This window comes from Oncorhynchus nerka, linkage group LG19, assembly GCF_034236695.1.
Source record: "Oncorhynchus nerka isolate Pitt River linkage group LG19, Oner_Uvic_2.0, whole genome shotgun sequence".
NCBI classification, from domain to species: domain Eukaryota; kingdom Metazoa; phylum Chordata; class Actinopteri; order Salmoniformes; family Salmonidae; genus Oncorhynchus; species Oncorhynchus nerka.
Window position 1 is genome coordinate 9615471 of NC_088414.1, and position 20449 is coordinate 9635919.

At 44.5% G+C, this 20449-nt stretch overlaps 1 protein-coding gene across 2 annotated transcripts in view; it reads right to left on the bottom strand.

The window, feature by feature from the left end:
* The window catches only part of LOC115147175 (AP-3 complex subunit beta-1-like), a 63079-nt gene that overhangs the window by 14751 nt on the left and 27879 nt on the right, over positions 1 to 20449 (bottom strand). The window contains exons 18-24 of one of the 2 annotated variants that reach the window (XM_065004698.1): positions 18425 to 18575; positions 18148 to 18310; positions 11655 to 11802; positions 9229 to 9277; positions 8923 to 9026; positions 2738 to 2966; positions 77 to 161 (exon numbers count right to left, since the gene is read on the bottom strand). In XM_065004698.1, the coding sequence (XP_064860770.1) occupies positions 77 to 161; positions 2738 to 2966; positions 8923 to 9026; positions 9229 to 9277; positions 11655 to 11802; positions 18148 to 18310; positions 18425 to 18575 (929 nt within the window). The remainder of the gene's footprint in view (positions 1 to 76; positions 162 to 2737; positions 2967 to 8922; positions 9027 to 9228; positions 9278 to 11654; positions 11803 to 18147; positions 18311 to 18424; positions 18576 to 20449) is intronic. The other variant, XM_065004699.1, reaches the window with a different exon arrangement.

The window sequence follows — 20449 nt, forward strand, 5'->3', positions numbered from 1 at the left end:
ATAGGAAAGAGGAAGAAGAGGCTATAGCTGTTTCAGCCTCACTGTCTAAAAACGACTCGACGCCAGAGTATTTTACCACAGCTGGAAGTTGGCTGCTTGTGTAGAGTCGTTGAAGTCGACGCCCAAAGACACAGTCACCGAGGCCTCTGGCAGCAGACACTCTGAGAACAGAGAGAAGGAAGGAGAGGAGGATGAAAAGAGAGGAGTGAGTGACAAGGGCAGAGGAGGAAGGGGCAGAGGACGAAGAGAGGGAAAGGGAGAGGTCATTAGAGTGGAACAGACAGGCATGCAGACGCCACTTGTGTTTTCTACTTCACAAAGCAAGGCCACCGCGTGTGACAAATCCATCCTTCAATCTCATCCTCCACAACGAGACGAAAGACAGAACACAAAAAATGAAGGAGTAGCATATTTCCAAAACAACAGGGTTGTCAAAGAGAATGTCAGGGTCTAAAGAGGAGAGCGAGAAATAGTGAAAGAGGGGGGAGATGGATATGTATAAAGGAGGAAGAGAGATTGGGGGTGAGAGATCTGAGAGACCGGGGGGGGGGGGGGCATGAAGCAGAGAGAGAGAGAAAGACATGAAGCAGAGAGAGAGAGAGAGAGAGAGAGAGAGAGAGAGAGATCTGAGAGACGGAGGGGTGAGAGAAAGAGGGAGTCATAGGCCAAGAGGAGAGAGAAGGATCCTCCACGGTCTCCTGAGCAACCAAGTGTTTCTCTGTCTCTGTGGAGCGGAACTCTGTCACACAGAGAGGACCCTGGACACCAGAGCCATCATACACTCTCTTTCTCTCCACTCTTCTCACAGCTGCTTTCTATCCCTCCATCACCATCTTCCCATTTGTCTCACTCTCTCCATTTGAGTTTTAAGAGAAACGTGGACTTTACTCCACTAGATGCTGACATATAGAAGAGACAGATCTATTGTAACACATTGTGGGCTATGCTGCTGTAGGAATAGCCAAGCGCTCGTCTGTAACATGTCTTTATGAGGTTAAATACACTGTGGGGTAAAGTAAGGTATTCTGTCTGCATTCACTTTCTCCTGCTCAATATGAAAAGCAACTCCACTCTCACGCACACCCACACTCTAAGCTCAATCGATCCCAATTACCCAGTGTTTGGCTGCCGGAGTTCCTTCAATGCCCAATCAATCCACAGCCAATTGATGCTTTTAACGCGCTTGAGCACACACCTTTTCATCTTGGCCCCCCCCTTTCTTTTGTTTTTCTTTAATGTCTGGGCTCAGAGGGATGTGTGTGTGTGTGTGTTATGAATGAAGACACACTATATAGACAAAACTGTATAGACACCCCTTCAAATGAGTGGATTTGTCTATTTCAGCCACACCCGTTGCTGCTGACAGGTGTATAAAATTGAGTGCACAGACATGCAATCTCCATAGACAAACATTGGCAGTAGAATGACCTCACTGAAGAGCTCAGTGACTTTCAATGTTGCACCGTCATAATACGCCACTATTCCAACACTCACTACCGAGTTCCAAACTGCCTCCGGAAGCAAAGTCAGCACAAGAACTGTTCGTCGGGAGCTTCATGAAACAGGTTTCCATGGCCGAGCAGCCACACACAAGCATAAGATCACCAGGCACAACGCCAAGCATCGGCTGGAGTGGTTTAAAGCTCACCGCCATTTCGCTATGGAGCAGTGGAAACGTGTTCTCTGTGATGAATCACGCTTCACCATCTGGCAATCTGACGGACGAATCTGGGTTTGGCAGATGCCAGGAGAACACCACCTTCAAGAATGCACGGTTCCAACTTCAGTTTGGTTGACGATAAAAAATGGTTTAGGCTGTTTTTCATGGTTCGGGCTAGGCCCCTTAGTTCCATTGACGGGAAATCTTAACGCTACAGTATACAATGACATTCTAGAAAATTCTGTGCTGCCAACCTTGTGGCAACTGTTTTGGGAAGGCCCTTTCCTGTTTCAGCATGACAATGCCCCCGTGCACAAAGAGAGGTCCATACACTGAGCGCTGTGTCCATACACAGAGACCTACACCGAGCGCTGACCTCAACCCCATCAAACACATTTGGGATGAATCGGTACTCCGACTGTGAGGCAGGCCTAATCGCCCAACATCAGTGCCCGACCTCACTAATGCTCGTGGCTGAATGGAAGCAAGTCCCCACAGCAATGTTCCAACATCTAGTGGAAAGTCTTCCCAGAAGAGTGGAGGCTGTTATAGCGACAAAGGGGGGACCAACTCCATATTAATGCCATTGATTTTGGAATATGTTCGACGAGCAGTTATCCACATACACTACATGACAAAAAGGATCTAACCCACCTATAGTATTGAAGCAGTGCATTATGTTATCTAACCCACCTATAGTATTGAAGCAGTGCATTATGTTATCTAACCCACCTATAGTATTGAAGCAGTGCATTATGTTATCTAACCCACCTATAGTATTGAAGCAGTGCATTATATCTAACCCACCTACAGTATTGAAGCAGTGCATTATGTTATCTAACCCACCTACAGTATTGAAGCAGTGTATTATGTTATCTAACCCACCTACAGTATTGAAGCAGTGTATTATGTTATCTAACCCACCTATAGTATTGAAGCAGTGCATTATATCTAACCCACCTACAGTATTGAAGCAGTGTATTATGTTATCTAACCCACCTACAGTATTGAAGCAGTGTATTATGTTATCTAACCCACCTATAGTATTGAAGCAGTGTATTATGTTATCTAACCCACCTATAGTATTGAAGCAGTGCATGTTGAGTCCTGTGGGGCTCCTGTCTCCGATGTGGATCTGTTCCAGAGGGTGGTCTGTGGTGTTGGTCAGGCTGATCTGGACTGAGACCATGGTGGGCTGGTAGAGACAGGGCTGTCTGGGGAACTGGTACTGGGCTGACAGACCTTTACCGGTCATACGGTGCAGCAGGTCATGGCTCTTCTCGGGGACAAACGCCGGGCCGCTCACCTGGAGGAGGAGGGCGGCACAGGAAAGAGGGCAGGGGGTGAGGATACAGAGAGAGCGAGACAGGCACTTGCTTTGAGACAAAACCGTGTAACCGCTCACCGGGACCACAGACAAGAGGACAGGCACTAGGAAGAAGGTATGTTGGTTGATAACTCACTGACATGGTCTTTGTAAAAGGTACACATACAAATACTTATTTACTCTTTTCATTTGCTGGACGATCGCGTAGGCCCAGCACTCAATATGTATTCACCATCTACAATTCAGTGGTTCCACCGCAAAATAACCGAGGGTTTGTTGACAACTTAAGCCTAGCCCTGTTCATTAAAACATAACCTTTCTCCCCTGAAAAGGGCCCATTCCAATGTTCTAGAAAAGCCCCATATAAAACACACTGTGTTATTACTGGTATTATTCCCCAATCAGGCAGACTAGTAGTGAGTGGGCCTGATGGCAGGCTGAAGGACTGCTCAGGCTTAATGAATGGGAACAGTAGAGGCCTGCCATTCAACTCTCCATTAAACAGAGCTTTTACCTTTTCACCGGCAGAAAATGGAATTACCATAGCACAGAAAGGCAGGACAAAACACCATGCCAGGAGGAGAAGAAACTTGAGAGACATTCTTGGGTTTAAGTGGAGTGGTTTTCCTTGTCCTTTGGAGTGGTTTTGCTTGTTCTGTATTTTCCCGTTCCCTGCATTAGCATGGTCCCCCTCTTACTCTGTTCCTTTCATTCCTTTTTCCCGGTGCATAAACCGGCTCGACGCGACTCTTTCTCTCTCGACTCGTCCGTTTGACAGTGGCGTCGGCCTCCTCTCGACTCAAGAGGACCAACCCTACATTAGCATTGTACATGGACGTGCACCTAGGCCGACGTGTTGTAGATGACTCGTACTGCGTCACGGACGAAGACGGGCTCAACAACAATTAAGCTCCATGCCAAAACAAATAAACCGAAGTGGTTTCGTAACACTTTGCGTAGAGGCACAAAACGACCCTGCATTGCAATGTCGCCATCAACAACGGTTACAAAATCAAAAAGCTACTTTCCAATGGAGGGTTGAAAAGTAGCATTTCGTAACATTGATGTGTAACCAGTCATGTCGCATCCACGTGCGAATAGGGGAGTAAAACTCTGCTGCTTTGTGGCTCAATCCTCATGAGCAGTAAAAGGCTGCCCTGTTGACACTCAGCCCAGCCATGCAGTAGAAACACAACTGTCAAACTATCAGGACGCGAAACAAACGCACACCTGTTTCGGCGAGGTGTTGGCTAGCGGAGTAGAACACTTGAAAATAAAAAAAGGAGAGAGAGTCGCACACTCGGAGCTCAGATGCAATCATTTTACAACCAACGTTGCGACAGCCAAGCTGCCTTCAGAGTATAAAGACAGCGTGGCTGTCGAAACTAAATATCAGGACTATCGTGGCTATATATACATACACTAACTAGGCTATAGATAGCCCATAACTCCAGCAACTTAACATGAACCTCACCGCCTCTGTCAGACAGACACACACATATCAACCGCGTTAATGATTAAGTAAAGTGACAGAACACTAAAACGAGTAGTTATCGCGGGAGGGAGAGAAAGGGAGAGCCAGAAAGTGAGGGAGAGAAAGGGAGAGCCAGAAAGTGAGGGAGAGAAAGGGAGAGCCAGAAAGTGAGGGAGAGAAAGGGAGAGCCAGAAAGTGAGGGAGAGAAAGGGAGAGCCAGAAAGTGAGGGAGAGAAAGGGAGAGCCAGAAAGTGAGGAGAGAAAGGAGAGCCAGAAAGTGAGGGAGAGAAAGGGAGAGCCAGAAAGTGAGGGAGAGAAAGGGAGAGCCAGAAAGTGAGGGAGAGAAAGGGAGAGCCAGAAAGTGAGGGAGAGAAAGGGAGAGCCAGAAAGTGAGGGAGAGAAAGGGAGAGCCAGAAAGTGAGGGAGAGAAAGGGAGAGCCAGAAAGTGAGGGAGAGAAAGGGAGAGCCAGAAAGTGAGGGAGAGAAAGGGAGAGCCAGAAAGTGAGGGAGAGAAAGTGAGGGAGAGAAAGGGAGAGCCAGAAAGTGAGGGAGAGAAAGGGAGAGCCAGAAAGTGAGGGAGAGAAAGGAGAGCCAGAAAGTGAGGGAGAGAAAGTGAGGGAGAGAAAGGAGAGCCAGAAAGTGAGGGGAGAGAAAGGGAGAGCCAGGAAGTGAGGGAGGGAAAGGGAGAGCCAGGAAGTGAGGGAGGGGAAGGAAGAGCCAGGAATTGAGGGAGAGAAAGGAGAGCCAGGAATTGAGGGAGAGAAAGGGAGAGCCAGAAAGTGAGGGAGAGAGGGAAAGGGAGAGCCAGGAAGTGAGGGGGAAAGGGAGAGCCAGGAAGTGAGGGGGGATAGAAAGGAAGTGAGGGGGAAGGGATAGAAAGGAAGTGAGGGGGAAGGGATGGAGAAGGAGAGAGCTCGAGTGAGGGGGGGGGACACAATAGAAAGGTGTGAGAAATCTCACAACGCAACCGTCAAAAGTGTCAACAAGCAAGATAAAACGGGCCCAGGAAAAACAAACTTATGAAACGAGGGGGCGAATATAACTCCTCAGTTCTGAAATGGGAATACACACACAAACCCAGTTTTGAGAGGTGTCAGAAACGCGTTGTTTGACAGGAGATAGGAGGTGGGCGGATCAGACGAAAGGAGAGAAGAGATGTGTGTGAAACATTCTTAGGACTGTCATGGCGTGTGAGTGTGGAGAATCAGGTTTGAAATGCAACCGGGTGCTGAAGAACTGGAAGTCAAAAGTGCAGTCTCTGGGACGTTACCGCCCCCGGGTCCCTAACTGACTCTGCGTTCAATGACACTGCTTACTTTAGTAAACAGAAACAGGCTAATCACAGTCAAAGGGTCTTAATACAGGCTCTAGTGGTTAGACCATTGGGCCAGTAACTGAAAGGTTGCTAGATCGAATCCCAGAGCTGACAAGGTAGAAATCTGTCGTTCTGCCCCTTAACAAGGCAGTTAACCCACTGTTCCCCGGGTAGGCAGTCACTGTAAATAAGAATTTGTTCTTAAACCGACTTGCCTTGTTAAATAAAATATAAAAAAAAACACAAAAAAAACTTTTAAAAAACACAGTAGAAGAGGTGGTAATCTTCATACGAGGACACAGAAGAGGTTCTCAAACCTACGGTAACAGTCAGCCTTGACGTTTCTGTGTTGCGTACCCTCAGACATCCTGGACACAGACAGGGAGGGGGGTCAAACAAACATTTGCCGGCGCGGCGCCCTCCTCACACTCGCCCGTCACGCCAACGAGGGGAATTTATCGGGCCACTTTTGTCCGTGTCAGAGCAGTCGCTGTCGATAAAGCTGGCCGTAACGTCTGCCACCCCGTCACAAAGCAGATTTACCTTCCTGACAAGCACATCCTTGCCTCCAACCCGCGCTCAAGGTCCTGTCTAACACAACCCGAGAAGAGGGAGGGATGCAGGATAGGACAGGGCTTTAAAGCGCTTATCATCACCAATTTCACACAACGGACAGTGACGGCTTAACGCCCCCCCCCCCCCCCCCCCGCCACCGGAGGCATCCCCCGGACCCAAAGTGTAAATAACAGCAGGCTAGGGATGTAACCTTGACTCCACACACACAGTGTCACTCTTTTTGGCTCTCCTGGACTTGAGGGAAGCTGACAATGGGGGGAGGAAGTTGATTGAGAGGCTTTATTAGGTCTCAACTTAAAGGATGCTACTGTGATGGATGATACACACGCGCCAGTCACCTTCAGAGTCCGGATACACACACACAGGGACGACGCGCTCACTCCCTCCCAGCATCCTCTCTGGTAAATGACCTGAAAATCCCGCTGACAAATTCAAAAAGGGGCTAACTGTAACCGGGCGTCTGGCGAGCATGTGGACGCATCAGATGTCCAATTTAAAGAGAAAGAGTGCGTGTTAGGAGATTTATGAGGACGTATTGAAAATCCATTTCTGCTTTTGTGACACTGGCGGCTTGTTACTTCCGAAAGAGGATTTCATCACGTTGTGAGATTTTGCGACGGAGAGAGACAGAGAGAAAGAGACAGGGGTGTAAGGGACGTGTGGCTGATTGTAATTGTTGTTTATTTTAAGTGACTCACCTGGTTACTTTCAAACCAGCATGGATAGTTACAGCACAGTACACCAGTTCAATTGAAGCCTTTACATCAGGGACTTGATTCAGAGACAGACAGACAACCGACACACTCACCCAGCCACATCCCATCAAAACCAACCGGTTGCATATTGCACTATTTCCTACAGGGCATTTAAACCTCTTTATACCCCACCAGTGTGTGTGTGTGTGTGTGTGTGTGTGTGTTAGAGAGAGAGTGGCAGGTAGGGGTGTGTGGAGGGCAGGGCTGCTATATTCCAGCCTTTCCCGGCCCACTGCTGATTCATAATTAGACCTTAACCCATCGCGCCCACACCGGAGGAGGTCAGAGAGGGGAGACGGGGGAGGAGAGGCCCGTCTGATGGGCACCAAATGAACAAATTATGATGGCCCCCTCCAGGTGTGATGGGGTCAAACGGCCCGCGCCCTGCTGCTGACAGTTCAATTTCCCCCCAACGCAGCCCCATTCGCCCAATGCTAATTATGAATGAAAAGTTATCAGCCTTAGTCAACCCCCCTCACACACACACACACACACATGGACAGAGGGTGTGTGGCAGGGTGGGTTGGTTTAAAAGGCATTTGAGAGATCCTCTAATGTCAAAATGTTATTAGAGAGAGAGGGAGCATGACAGAGAGAAGAGAGAGAAAGGGGAGAGAGACAAAGGGAAAAAGAGGGGGGAGAGGAGAGAGGACGAGAGAGAGGGGGGAGAGGAGAGAGGACGAGAGAGAGAGAGGGGGGGGGGGGGGGGGTCAGAGACGGTGACCAGGGTTAATGTAAATATCTTTGATAACCAGGCAGTAATTCTCTAAAAAAGGGCCGAAGCGCTCAGCTGAGACACACCCCCGCTTCTGCGGGCGGATTGGTGAGATATAGAAAAGACACAGGGGTAAGTGTGTGAGAAAGAGCGAGATAGTGAGTGGGTGACACTGCTCGTGTGTGTGTGTGTGTGTGTGTGTCTGTTCGTACGCTTTTGAAAGTAAGTAGCAATAGAGGGTTTTGAGGTTATTTACCCCCCAGTCTATGAATCCTGATGGCCATCATGTATGTATGCATAGGATTGACTCTCAAATCAGACGCTGATGTGAAAACAGCACCCTGTTTAATCTGCAATTCTATTCTCCATTACTGCCCGGGCTTTCACCTTTCAGTACACACACTACTCTGCATACAGACAGGCCTGGGAAGGGCTGTCAATCACACACACACACACACACAAACACACGCCTTGGACGTGTGATGACAGAACAATTCAAAAAAGGACACAAAGACTGGCTACATGAGGGAACTTCTTTGTAGCTAAGATAAGCAAAGTAAACGGGACTTTTACGGGTCCGTACAGCGACGTTTTGGGGACATATCGGCTCTCTAATGGATTAGCCGACTGGTTGGTCACGCACGGTCCTCAGCTAAACTAGCGCGAGGCCAACGCGCGCACATAAATCTCAAACCAAAAGACAGACAGAGTTGTTACACTGGGGAGAAAGGTCAAGCGTCACGCACAGACACGCTGTGCAGGGACAACAGGGAAAGAGCGACAGAGAGGTGGAAAGAGAGACGGATGGACGGAGTTTGGCATCGGAGCAGTGCACAGGCACTGCACCTGGATGAGAGGGAGGGAGGAGAGGAGTACTAAATATGCTCAGGGAGGAGAAGAAGAAAAAGAGTCAGTAGCCACCCTCAGGAGGAGATATCTCAGCCCCCGGAGAGACCTGACTCATTCAGGAGACACACTACTGGATGCTCTCTCTCTCTCTCTCTAAGCTCTGTCAACCAGACACACACACAGGACCCAGTGGGACTTACACACAGAGGGAGGGATAGACAAACCAACACAGACAGTACACACACACACACCTGTATGGTGGAGGAGATGTTGGAGAGAGACAGGCCTTCCAGGTCTCCGAGCAGGCTGGGGGAGAGGACAGACGTCTTGGGCCGGGTCACTGGTGTAGGAGTGACTACAGGACAAAGAGAAGGCCCGGGGACCAGCCTTAAGTCAAATGTATGCGCACATTACTGTCACTTAGGATAAAAGTGTCTGCTAAATTGAATATATATATTATGCCGAAATAGGATTAATTCCCACTGGAAATATTGTGATGACTACAGTTGGATGTATTTTTCACAGTTACGTTGCTGTAGCGCAGACAGAAAACGTACAGTCGTCCAAATCCAACAGGGACACCTCCTTCGTTGACTTCACCTCCATCTAGGGGGGGGAACCAGAAACCTACGTGAGAAACAAACTGTCTCTAGAGCATACAGATCTCCACGGGCTTGGAACAGGTGCTGGGTAACAAAAATAAATACTCATTCAAAAAATGTGCGACCCTTAGGTCTCTGTCGGATTGGGAAATACATTTATAGTCAAACACACTTGGCAGAGTACAGAACGGTATATCATAACATATACACAGTTTCCCCTTTTTAGATAAATGTTTCAACATGAACGGCACGACGAATGAAGGATATAGATGAAAGAGATAGAGGAACAAGTGGAGGAGAGAAAAGATGACAAGCAGAATATTGGAAGTCAACACTATCTATTGTTTAGGGGGGGTGTAGTCTACACTGTATGTATGTTTAGGGGGTGTGGTCTACACTGTATGTATTGTTTAGGGGGTGGTCTACACTGTATGTATTGTTTAGGGGGTGTAGTCTACACTGTATGTATTGTTTAGGGGGTGTGGTCTACACTGTATGTATGTTTAGGGGTGGTCTACACTGTATGTATTGTTTAGGGGGTGTAGTCTACACTGTATGTATTGTTTAGGGGGGGTGTAGTCTACACTGTATGTATTGTTTAGGGGGTGGTCTACACTGTATGTATTGTTTAGGGGGGTGTAGTCTACACTGTATGTATTGTTTAGGGGGGTGGTCTACACTGTATGTATTGTTTAGGGGGGGTGGTCTACACTGTATGTATTGTTTAGGGGGTGTAGTCTACACTGTATGTATGTTTAGGGGGTGTAGTCTACACTGTATGTATTGTTTAGGGGGTGTAGTCTACACTGTATGTATTGTTTAGGGGGTGTAGTCTACACTGTATGTATTGTTTAGGGGGTGTAGTCTACACTGTATCTATTGTTTAGGGGGTGGTCTACACTGTATGTATTGTTTAGGGGGTGTAGTCTACACTGTATCTATTGTTTAGGGGGTGTGGTCTACACTGTATCTATTGTTTAGGGGGTGGTCTACACTGTATGTATTGTTTAGGGGGGTGTGGTCTACACTGTATCTATTGTTTAGGGGGGTGTGGTCTACACTGTATGTATTGTTTAGGGGGGGGTGTGGTCTACACTGTATGTATTGTTTAGGGGGGGGTGTGGTCTACACTACCTAAATTTGACTGACAGAGTCTATCCAATGTAACATGGCATTTCTAAACATATCTGCTATGTACATAAAATTCAATTCGAGATCAATTCTATTTCTCAGGCTGCTGTGCACACACACACCATACACAGTACATCTGAAGCGCGTCTCTGATCTGCATGGGCCAGCCATGAGGTGCGTCCCGTCACAACTTGATGCACTCTAGTGACTCTACCTCCAACCACTAGGCCAGGCTTGTCAAACGGCGACTCGGAATATTAGGATGTGCGTCGCCAGATCTACACTACAAAACGGGCGACATTAAAAACGCTATTAAACATACGAGCGCTTTTACGGCCCTCTCTCGCTCTCCATGCCCTCCTAACCAACCACAGCCCTGTTCACATCTTATAAAAGAACCGTAAAATTCCACTCTGCTTACTGCGGGATCCACTAACGGACAGAGAGAGAGAGAGAGAGACAGAGAAGGTGTAATAGTGAAAACAAACAATGAAGTTCGAGGGCGTATCTTATCAGATCGTCTCTGATTGATGCTTGCTGGCGGTATAATAGAGAAGGAACCCTTGTTTGCAGGCGGAGTGAGGTGAAAGAAAGTGGAAGAGCAAAAGAAAAGACTGAGACACAGGTCACAGAAGCAAAGGATGCAAAATTAGAATTTCATAGCAGAGAACGAAAGAGGGAGGGTCAGAGAGGGAAGGAAAAGACAGGGGGGGGGGGGGGGGGGTAGATGGGGAAGACGACACTGCAAAGAAGCAGACCAAATCCTATTCCACTGTGTAGAATCTGATTTCTCGGCCTCCACTAGCTCGGAGAAAGACCGTGGGAGAATCTCAATTGCATACTCCCTCGCGTCCTCTCCTCACCACCTTCTCAAAACCCATTGGATGAGAAAGCCAGAAGTCCCTCCCATCTGACCTTCTCCTCCAATGGGATGAGGGAAGGTGGTGAGGAGAGAGGACGCGAGGGAGTATGCAATTGAGATTCTCCCACGGTTCACGCTAACACATTATAAAGCGTTGTACTATGACAAACAGAAGGTTGGTTCAAACACTCTTATTTACAGTGTGGAGAAGAGCTCAGATTGGACACAAGTCAACAGAGGTTCATCTGTTCAGACTCATGACCATGGCCTCAATTCAAATCAGCTGCAGATTAAGGAAAACCCCCACCAGGGGTTATTTCTGGAGGTGTTAACCATGCTAAAACTGAAACCCCCAGCAAGCGGTTGCCCTCACGGTTGGATGTCTCACCTTGGGTTTGGCTTTAGACTTGGTTTTCTTCTTGTGTTCGGTGCCTGAGTGGGAGTCTGCGTCGGACCCAGATTCGGAACCAGACGAGGTCTCTTCTGCAGACGAACTGCTGGTTTCTTTAGCAACGTTCCCGTTTTCGTCCGAATCACTGACACGGAGGAGAAATAACACGAAAGGGCGTCAGAGAGCTACAACTGCCTAATCACAATACAACTGGGGGCTGGTACAATTACTGTATAACCGACGGTTATGGCTGAAGACAGTTACGGAAATAAAATAACCGTCGTGATTTCGTCTTCTTTTGTTGTTGTTGTGGGACGTCGGGATGGACATTCTTGTGGTTGACTGTTGTAACAATTTGTTGCTCCGAGCTGAAACCTGCGAGGTGTCGTTTGCTCCAAGTCGTCGGTTGCCTAGGTAACGCCCCCCTTTTACCACAGCAACATCACACAGAAATAGAATGAGTAAAACTGGCTTGGTACCCCTTAACCCTGGCAAGTTGACTGGTAAACTCGCAATGGCTGCCTGGTAGTGTGAGGCAATCATTTCCATCTAACATTTTCATTTGAATTACAGTTAACGGATGTGGTTCGTGCAACGGAATGTCTCGGTTTCGCTTCGTCAGAGGAGTTGAATGAACAAATCACAGCACAGATTGATGGGAATTTTTGGCTTATATCAAAATGTATTGACAGTGAGTGTGTTACTACAAATATTTACCCCTGATATGAACCTTGGTAGAGCATCCTACTGGAAGCTAAATAGCTCATTATTAAATAATGATATAGTTACATTTGAGGTTAAAGATCTGCTCTCACACTTTTGGGAAAGGGCTTGTGAAGAAAAATCTTATTGCAAGAACTGGGAGCTCTTTAAATTTGAGGTGTCCAAATATCTTAGAAAATATGGTAGTAATCTTGCTAAGACCAGAAGAGCTGAGGAGGAAAAGGTGATCATTAAGATAACTTCCCTTTCTCAGAGGTCCCCAGTCGACCTATCGGGGGAGGAGAATATGGAACTAATTGAGTTACAAAATAAACTGGATAATATATATAGATTAAAAGCAGAAGGAGTCTTTATTAGAATTATTTATTAAAAATGGATTGAGGAGGGAGAACAGAATTCATCCTATTTCTTTAGACGTGAGAAATGTCACTAAAAATAACACTATCCATAAGTTAAACATTGATGGTGTTATTACAGATGACCAAAAATTAAATCGCTAAAATACTGTAGCAATTTTTACAGAAAATTGTATAGCACTATGGTCTGTCAGAAATCCACAGATATGTTTTTTTTAACTCACTGAATAATGTTCACTCTATCAGTGTGATGAACCCATCAAAGTTGAAGAGATTATAGTCTATCAAACGTATAAAGAACAATAAATCAACAGGTGTTGATGGAATTACATCAGAATTATACAAATTATTTTCTGAACAAGTAGCTCCCTTCCTATTTGAAGTCTTTTTAGAGAGTATTAAAAACAATGTTCTCCCTCCTACAATGAGTCAGGGGTTAATAACACTGATGCCTAAAAAAGAAGTGCTGCTCATCTAAAAACAAAAAAAGTATTTTTATACAATATAACTGGCGTCCAATTTGTCTTCTTAATAATGACTAAGATATTACTTACTTACTACTTGCAAAAATAATTAAAGAAGTCCTGGATGCAATCATTGATGAAACAGTCTGGCTTTATGAAGAACAGACATATTTTTAACAATGTCAGACTAGTATTAGACGTACTTGACTACTCAGACCTAATAACTGAGGATAGCTTCATATTATTTTTTAGATTTTTATAAAGCATTTGACACAGTAGAGCATCAGTTCCTCTTCCACTCCCTTGAGACTTGGCTTTGGGGATTTTTTCTGCAAGGCTATTAAGACTATTTGCAAATGGTAACAGCTCTATCAAATTGAAATATGGCACTTCACCTAGATTTGAGTTAAAGAGAGGAATTAGGCAAGGTTGTCCAATCTCTCCGTACCTGTTTTTATGAAATCACCAAACTTCTTTAAATAATAGTCCTGTACAAGGTATTTCCATAGTTGGTAAAGAAATTATTATAAGTCAGCTGACTGACGATGCTACACTTTTTCTGAAAGACGCTAACCAAATTCCCATATCGATCAATGTGATTAAAATCCTTTTCCAAAGCGTCTGGTCTATATCTTAACATTAAGAAATGTGAACTCATGGCTGTCAAAGATTGTGTGACACCTTCATATTATGGTATTCCAGTAAAAGAAGAACTTACATATTTAGGCATAACCATTACAAAGGATCAGAAGTCTAGAGGCTTACTCAATTCTAACCCTCTTATTTAAAAAAAATAAACAGAAGAAGCTAAATCAATGGCTACAGAGGGACTTATCTTTAAAAGGTAGAGTCCTAATAACCAAGGCCGAAGGTATCTCTAGACTAACATATGGCGCTCTATCTTGACAGTAAAATAAGCAAGGAGATAGAAAGTTGAAAAGCATCTGGTCTTTGGAGAAAACGTACCCATTACATTAGGAAAACTGTTGTAATGAATTTTCGGGACTTTACTACTTTAAATAATACTTTTAAGATCAATTGGATAAAACAATTCCTAAGAAGACCCACTTCTATCTGGAATTTTATTCCTCATCATGTCTTCTCTACTTTTGGTGGCCTTAACTTCATGTTGTTTTGCAATTATAATATTGACAAAATTCCCATGAAACTTTCTGCTTTTCATCGGCAGGTTCTCTTGTCATGGTCCTTAATTTATAAACACAATTTTTCTCCACACAGATATTATATGGAATAATCGGGATATATTGTATAAACTTACTTCTGTTTTTAGAATATTGGTTCCGAAATAATATCCTATTGGTGAGCCAACTGGTTAATGCAGAGGGTCTTTTACTCAGTTATAAGGAATTCTTATCACTTCGCAAGGTCCCTGTAACACCTAAAGATTTTTCAATTGTTTTAGTCTCCATTCCCTCAGGTGTTGCTCTGTTATTCAGGAACGTGTCAAGACCTGACCCTCAGAGCCTACCTTCTATTGACTCATCAGTAGGGAAGATTTGTTTCTCTTTTGGTCCATTCAACAACAGAGCGATACGATCCTTGTTTCAGCAGGATGTTGTATCTATACCTTATGTCATGCCTTATTGGAATGGATTTATTGATAATATCTGTTGGAAAAAAGTTTGGCTGTTGCCACACACATACCTACTTGTTAACAAAATTAAGGAAGTTTCATTTAAAATTATTAATAAATATGATTCTGCCAACCACTATATGAAGAAGTTTAAAGAAAACATCAACTCAAATTGTTCCTTTTGTAATGACCACCCAGAAACAGTTTTGCATCTTTTTTGGCATTGTATGCATGTAAGAAAACTGTGGCAAGACATCAGTAGGTTTATAATCGAACACATTTATGAAGATTTTACACTATTGTGGAGAGATGTACTGCTTGGATTCTTTACATACGATATAAATAAGCTGAACATTATGTAATTCATTTCATTATTCTTTTGGCCAAATTTCATAGCCACAAATGTAAATTTACAAACAAAAACAAACATTTTCTTACCCTACAAAAAGAGATAAATACAATTCGAACAGCTTTTTTGTTAGAGTAAGTGTATGTATGCCCCTTACGGTCCTTATAATGTGATATTGTACCCCCTAGCTCGATTGTCCATTGTTTATAATCTATATATACACTTGTGTTCCCTCATGTACTTTCTGTATTGATTTGTTGTTAATTTATATATATATATTTTTTTAAAAGCACAGATTGATGGGTGCACTTCCTGCTTTTACTTCCTGCTGTGCTCCTATGGGCTAGTTGGAAAACATATCATTTGTCATCTTCGACCTAGCCTATGGGTACACTCTCAACGGAGTACGCTGAAGTGAACTTTATGCAACATCTTTCTTGCTGCAGACCCATCACACCATCTGTCTGGGTTCACGGGCTTCTGGGACAACTCGATGGTCCCCTTTTTACTACACTGGCAATGGCCGCCAGTCCACCCGTTATGCCATTAAATCATTGACTTTCTATGGGCAGCACATGTAGCCAGGAGTTGCAGCCAAAAGCAATGGGCTGGACAATAACCGTCATCCAAAACTCCACCAGTATCTTCTATATGTACCTGTGAGATGAAGGAGTGCATCTTGAAGGGTTATTCCGTGGGAGGAAAAACAAATTGTAATATGGAATCCTTAGCGGTGAAACTGCCACTACCGTTGGCTATATAACAAACAAGTTACGGCAAATAATGAACACGGGCTTTTTTCCCCCTCCGACGTCATTGCACGCGTGATCAAACAGCAGAATATGTACTGAAAAGACATGTGGAGATCACGTTGTGCGATGCTCCTCACCTCCACTTCGTCAACAAAAAATAAAACGTAACGGCCCTGGGGCAGACGGTGGCGCCGTTTCCCCTACCGCGGGTTCCGACTAACACAGATTGAAATAGAACATTAACTTGGGTTTTCCCTATATTAAAACATGAAAAGTTTCATTATAAGAAGGGGAACGTGTTATGAATCTATCCATTAAAGGCACTCTAACCAAAACCATTTCCACCCCCACCGCGTACTGCAGTCTGCTGGAGCTCATGCTAAAACTCTGTCAGAACAACCAAGATCAATCTGTTTTGGTTTGCCCACTTAATTTAATATCGCTTTCGTTGAAACTTTTTTCTCTTCCTCCCTCCCTCCCTCGCTCGCTCTCTCTCTTTCCATCTCTCTCTCTCTCTCCAATTTGTCCTGATAATGAGTGTTTACTCGGGCTGCCTGGGATTTTCAGCTGTTAAATTAACGAGCAGAATTGTGACGGTAACTGGCTTTTTAACTTGGCCGATGATGAGAAGCCAGTATTAATTTGGCCTACAGATTTCATTTGTTGCGAACAGGAAAAAGCGATATAAATCAGAGCGGGCCTGATTAAGCCCTGCCTGGAATGACTGGGCCGTAATGAGGGCATTATGCTGTGTTTGTTGTGGAAGCACTGGGGTGAGCTGGGATAATTACTGTGTGTGTGTGTGTTTGAGAGCGAGATAGTGTGTGTGGGATAGTGGGTATAGCATGTGTGGGTGCGTGCGTGTGTGGAAGCACTGGGGTGAGCTGGTCTAATTACACCCTCTAATGGAGGGAACAGGGTCAGCTGCCGGCCTGTCACACAGCGCGAGCAGGTAGGGTGTGTGTGTGTACGTGTGAGAGCATTGTGTGAGAGAATGAAATAGAACATGTCAGGGACAAAATTTGCCAGTGTGTGTCTGTGTTCAACAGTTATGTCTCAGATCTCATTCATTGCTACCAACAGGAAGCTAAATGACCAATCCACAGCTGCACTGCCGTTATGAGAGCCCTTCACAATGGAGCACAATAAAGCAGAAAGTTCCTCTTTTCAAAACTAGTTGAACGGCTATTTACCACAGGGGAGACGAATTACACAGTAAACGAAAATCACTTGCCTCCAACCAAATTCATTTGAATTTCTTGGTCCTGTGCAGCTGTAAATCAAACAAAAACACATGGAAACCAAAAGTTTGAATTTCAACATTTTGAATAAATATAGTGCTGCGCGATTAGCTAAAATGTCGTTTTATTTCCGGTAAAAAAAAAAAAATATATATATATATATATATATATATATATATATATATAAATAAATAAATAAATCGGCCAACGTCTGTTCAATGATTCTAATTCCATTTAGTTCTGGTATTTTCTGTGAGCTCAAAGCACGGTTGTTGGACTTAGTAGGAAGTCGTAGTTTTCAACAAAGTTTACCGCAGAAAACGTGGTACTTAACTACAATGGCCATTACGTAGCCTTCTTCACAGACACACGAGAAAGAGAGAAGAGCGTGACATGAGGGAGTGGGACAGAAATGGAAACAGTTGCTTCGTGAGGTAGCCCCATCTCTAGCCAATAATACATCGAATTGACTGATAGCTGGCAGTTACAAACAGGACGACTCATTGGGGAGCAGAGCAATAGATGGTGGCTGCTACTGCCTGAGCAGAGGTGTGATGACTCGGCATGAAATACCAAAGTCATCATACGAAAATAATGTAATATTACACAACTGAAATATTTTATTAAAGTCATGTGATAAAGGATGGGAAGTCATTACTTTTATTAATGAAACTGCTACTAAAGTCACCATCATACTAAAACAGCTATTTAACATAGCCAACTAAACTATTTTATTAAAGTAAAGTCATGTGAAAAAAAAAGAAAAAAGCGATAAGCAGCAATGGGCTTTTATTAATAGTTGTATTCTGTGTCGTTACAGAATTCAACTGACTTAATGCATTTATTGCAAAAAATATATGAATGGAAACCCAAATCAAAAATCGTGAGGATTGTTCAAAGACTGAGCCGACTTCAGAAAGCACCAGCCCCTCAGCACTAAAATAGTGAATCGTACAAAGGAGCCAACATACTTAACCGCAATTATACGTGTTGAATAATTCATTATAGTACCTGTCTTTGGCCGTTGGTTTGACTGTCTTCTTCTGTGGTGGTTTCTTAGTTGTTTTCTTCTGTTCAGAGTCGGACTCACTGGAACTCTTCTCTGATTGGCTGGAGGACTTGTCGGACTCTTCACTGCTCTTTTCCTCATCGCTCTCCGCCTCACTGCTTGACTCTAACACACACACACACACACGTTCATCTCGTACGATTATGAATACAACCTTGACTGGCATTGCAAGCCCTCACAAAATAACATACTTTATGGTACAAACATGGTCAAACGGACCTTCACTACTACTGCTGCTGCTGTCATCACTGCTACTGCTCCCTGAGCCCTTCTCCTCCTCCTCTCCAGAGTCAGAGTAGAACTTATCATCTGATGACTTGGACAGCTTGGACTTTCCAGTCTTCCCTAGCGACGGAGCCCACTCCTTCACCTGGCAACGGATTAGGAAGTGAGGTCAGAGGAAGGGAGGTACAGTAAGAGGAAGTAAGGAAAGATTGAAACAAAAAGTACAGTACCAGTCAAAAGGTTTGGACAAATCAACTAATTCAAGGGTTTTTCTATATTTTTTTACTATTTTCTGCTTTGTAGAATAATAGTGAAGACATGAAAACTATGAAATAACACATATGGAATAATGTAGTAGCCAAAAACATGTTAAACAAATGAAAATATATTTTATATTTGAGATTCTTCAAAGTAGCCACCCTTAGCCTTGATGACAGCTTTGCACGCTCTTGGCATTCTGTCAACCAGGTGCACCTTGTTAAAAGTACATTTGTGGAATTTCTTTCCTTTGAGCCAATCAGTTGTCACAACACAAGATAGGGGTGGTATACAGACAGACAATAGCTCTATTTGGTAAAAGACCAAGTCCATATTATGGCAAGAACAGCTCAAATAAGCAAAGAGAAACAGTCCATCACTACTTTAAGACATGAAAGTCAGTCACTTCGGAAAATTTCATGAACACAGAGTAGGTGAATGGATGATTTCCGCATGTGTGGTTTCCACCGTGAAGCATGGAGGAGGAGATGTGATGGTGTGGGGGTGCTTTGCCGGTGACACCGTCAGTGATTTATTTAGAATTCAAGCCACACTTAACCAGCATGGCTACCACAACATTCTGCAGAGATACGCCATCCTATCTGGTTTGCGCTTAGTGGGACTATCATTTGTTTTTCAACAGGACAATATGACCCAAAACATACCTCCAGGCTGTGTAAGGGCTATTTGACCAAGGAGAGTGATGGAGTGCTGCGTCAGATGACCTGGCCTCCACAATCACCTGACCTCAACTCAATTGAGATGGTTTGGAATGAGTTGGACCGCAGAGTGAAGGAAAAGCAGCCAACAAGTGCTCAGCATATGTTGGAACTCCTACAAGAAAGCATTTCTCATGAAGCTGGCTGATAGAATGCCAAGAGTGTGCAAAGCTGTCAAGGCAAAAGGTTGGCTACTTTGAAGAATCTAAAATATTTTTGATTTGTTTAACGCTTTTTTGGTTAGTACATGATTCCATAGTTTGTCTTCAATATTACTCTACAATGTAGAAAATAGTACAAATAAATTAGACCTCTGGAATGAGTAGGTGGGCAAGCTTTGACTGGTGTTGTATGTGGACACCTGCTCATCATCTCATTCCAAAATCATGGGCATTAATATGGAGTTGGTCCACCCTTTGCTGTTATAACAGCCTCCACTCTTCTGAGAAGGCTTTCCACTAGATGTTGGAACGTTGCTGCGGGGACTTGCTTCCATTCAGCCACAAGAGCATTAGTGAGGCCGGGCACTGATGTTGGGATAGGTCATTGTCATGCTGAAACAGGAAAGGGCCTTCAAACTGTTGCCACAAAGTTGGAAGCACAGAATCGTCTAGAATGTCATTGTATGCTGTAGCATTAAGATTTACCTTCACTGGAACTAAGGGGCCTAGCCCGAACCATGAAAAACAGCCGTAAACCATTATTCCTCCTCCACCAAACTTTACAGTTGGCACTACGCATTGCGGCGGGTAGCGTTTCTCCTGGCTTCCGCCAAACTCAGATTAGTCCGTCGGACTGCCAGATGGTGAAGTGTGATTCATCACTCCAGAGAACGCATTTCCACTGCTCCAGAGTCCAATGGCGGTGAGCTTTATACCACTCCAGTCAACGCTTGGCATTGTGCACGGTAAGCTTAGGCTTGTGTGCGGCTGCTCGGCCATGGAAGTCCATTTCATGAAGCTCCCAACAAACAGTTATTTGATGATGTGGCTTCCGGAGGCAGTTTTGAACTCACACTTCAGCACTTGATGGTCCCGTTCTG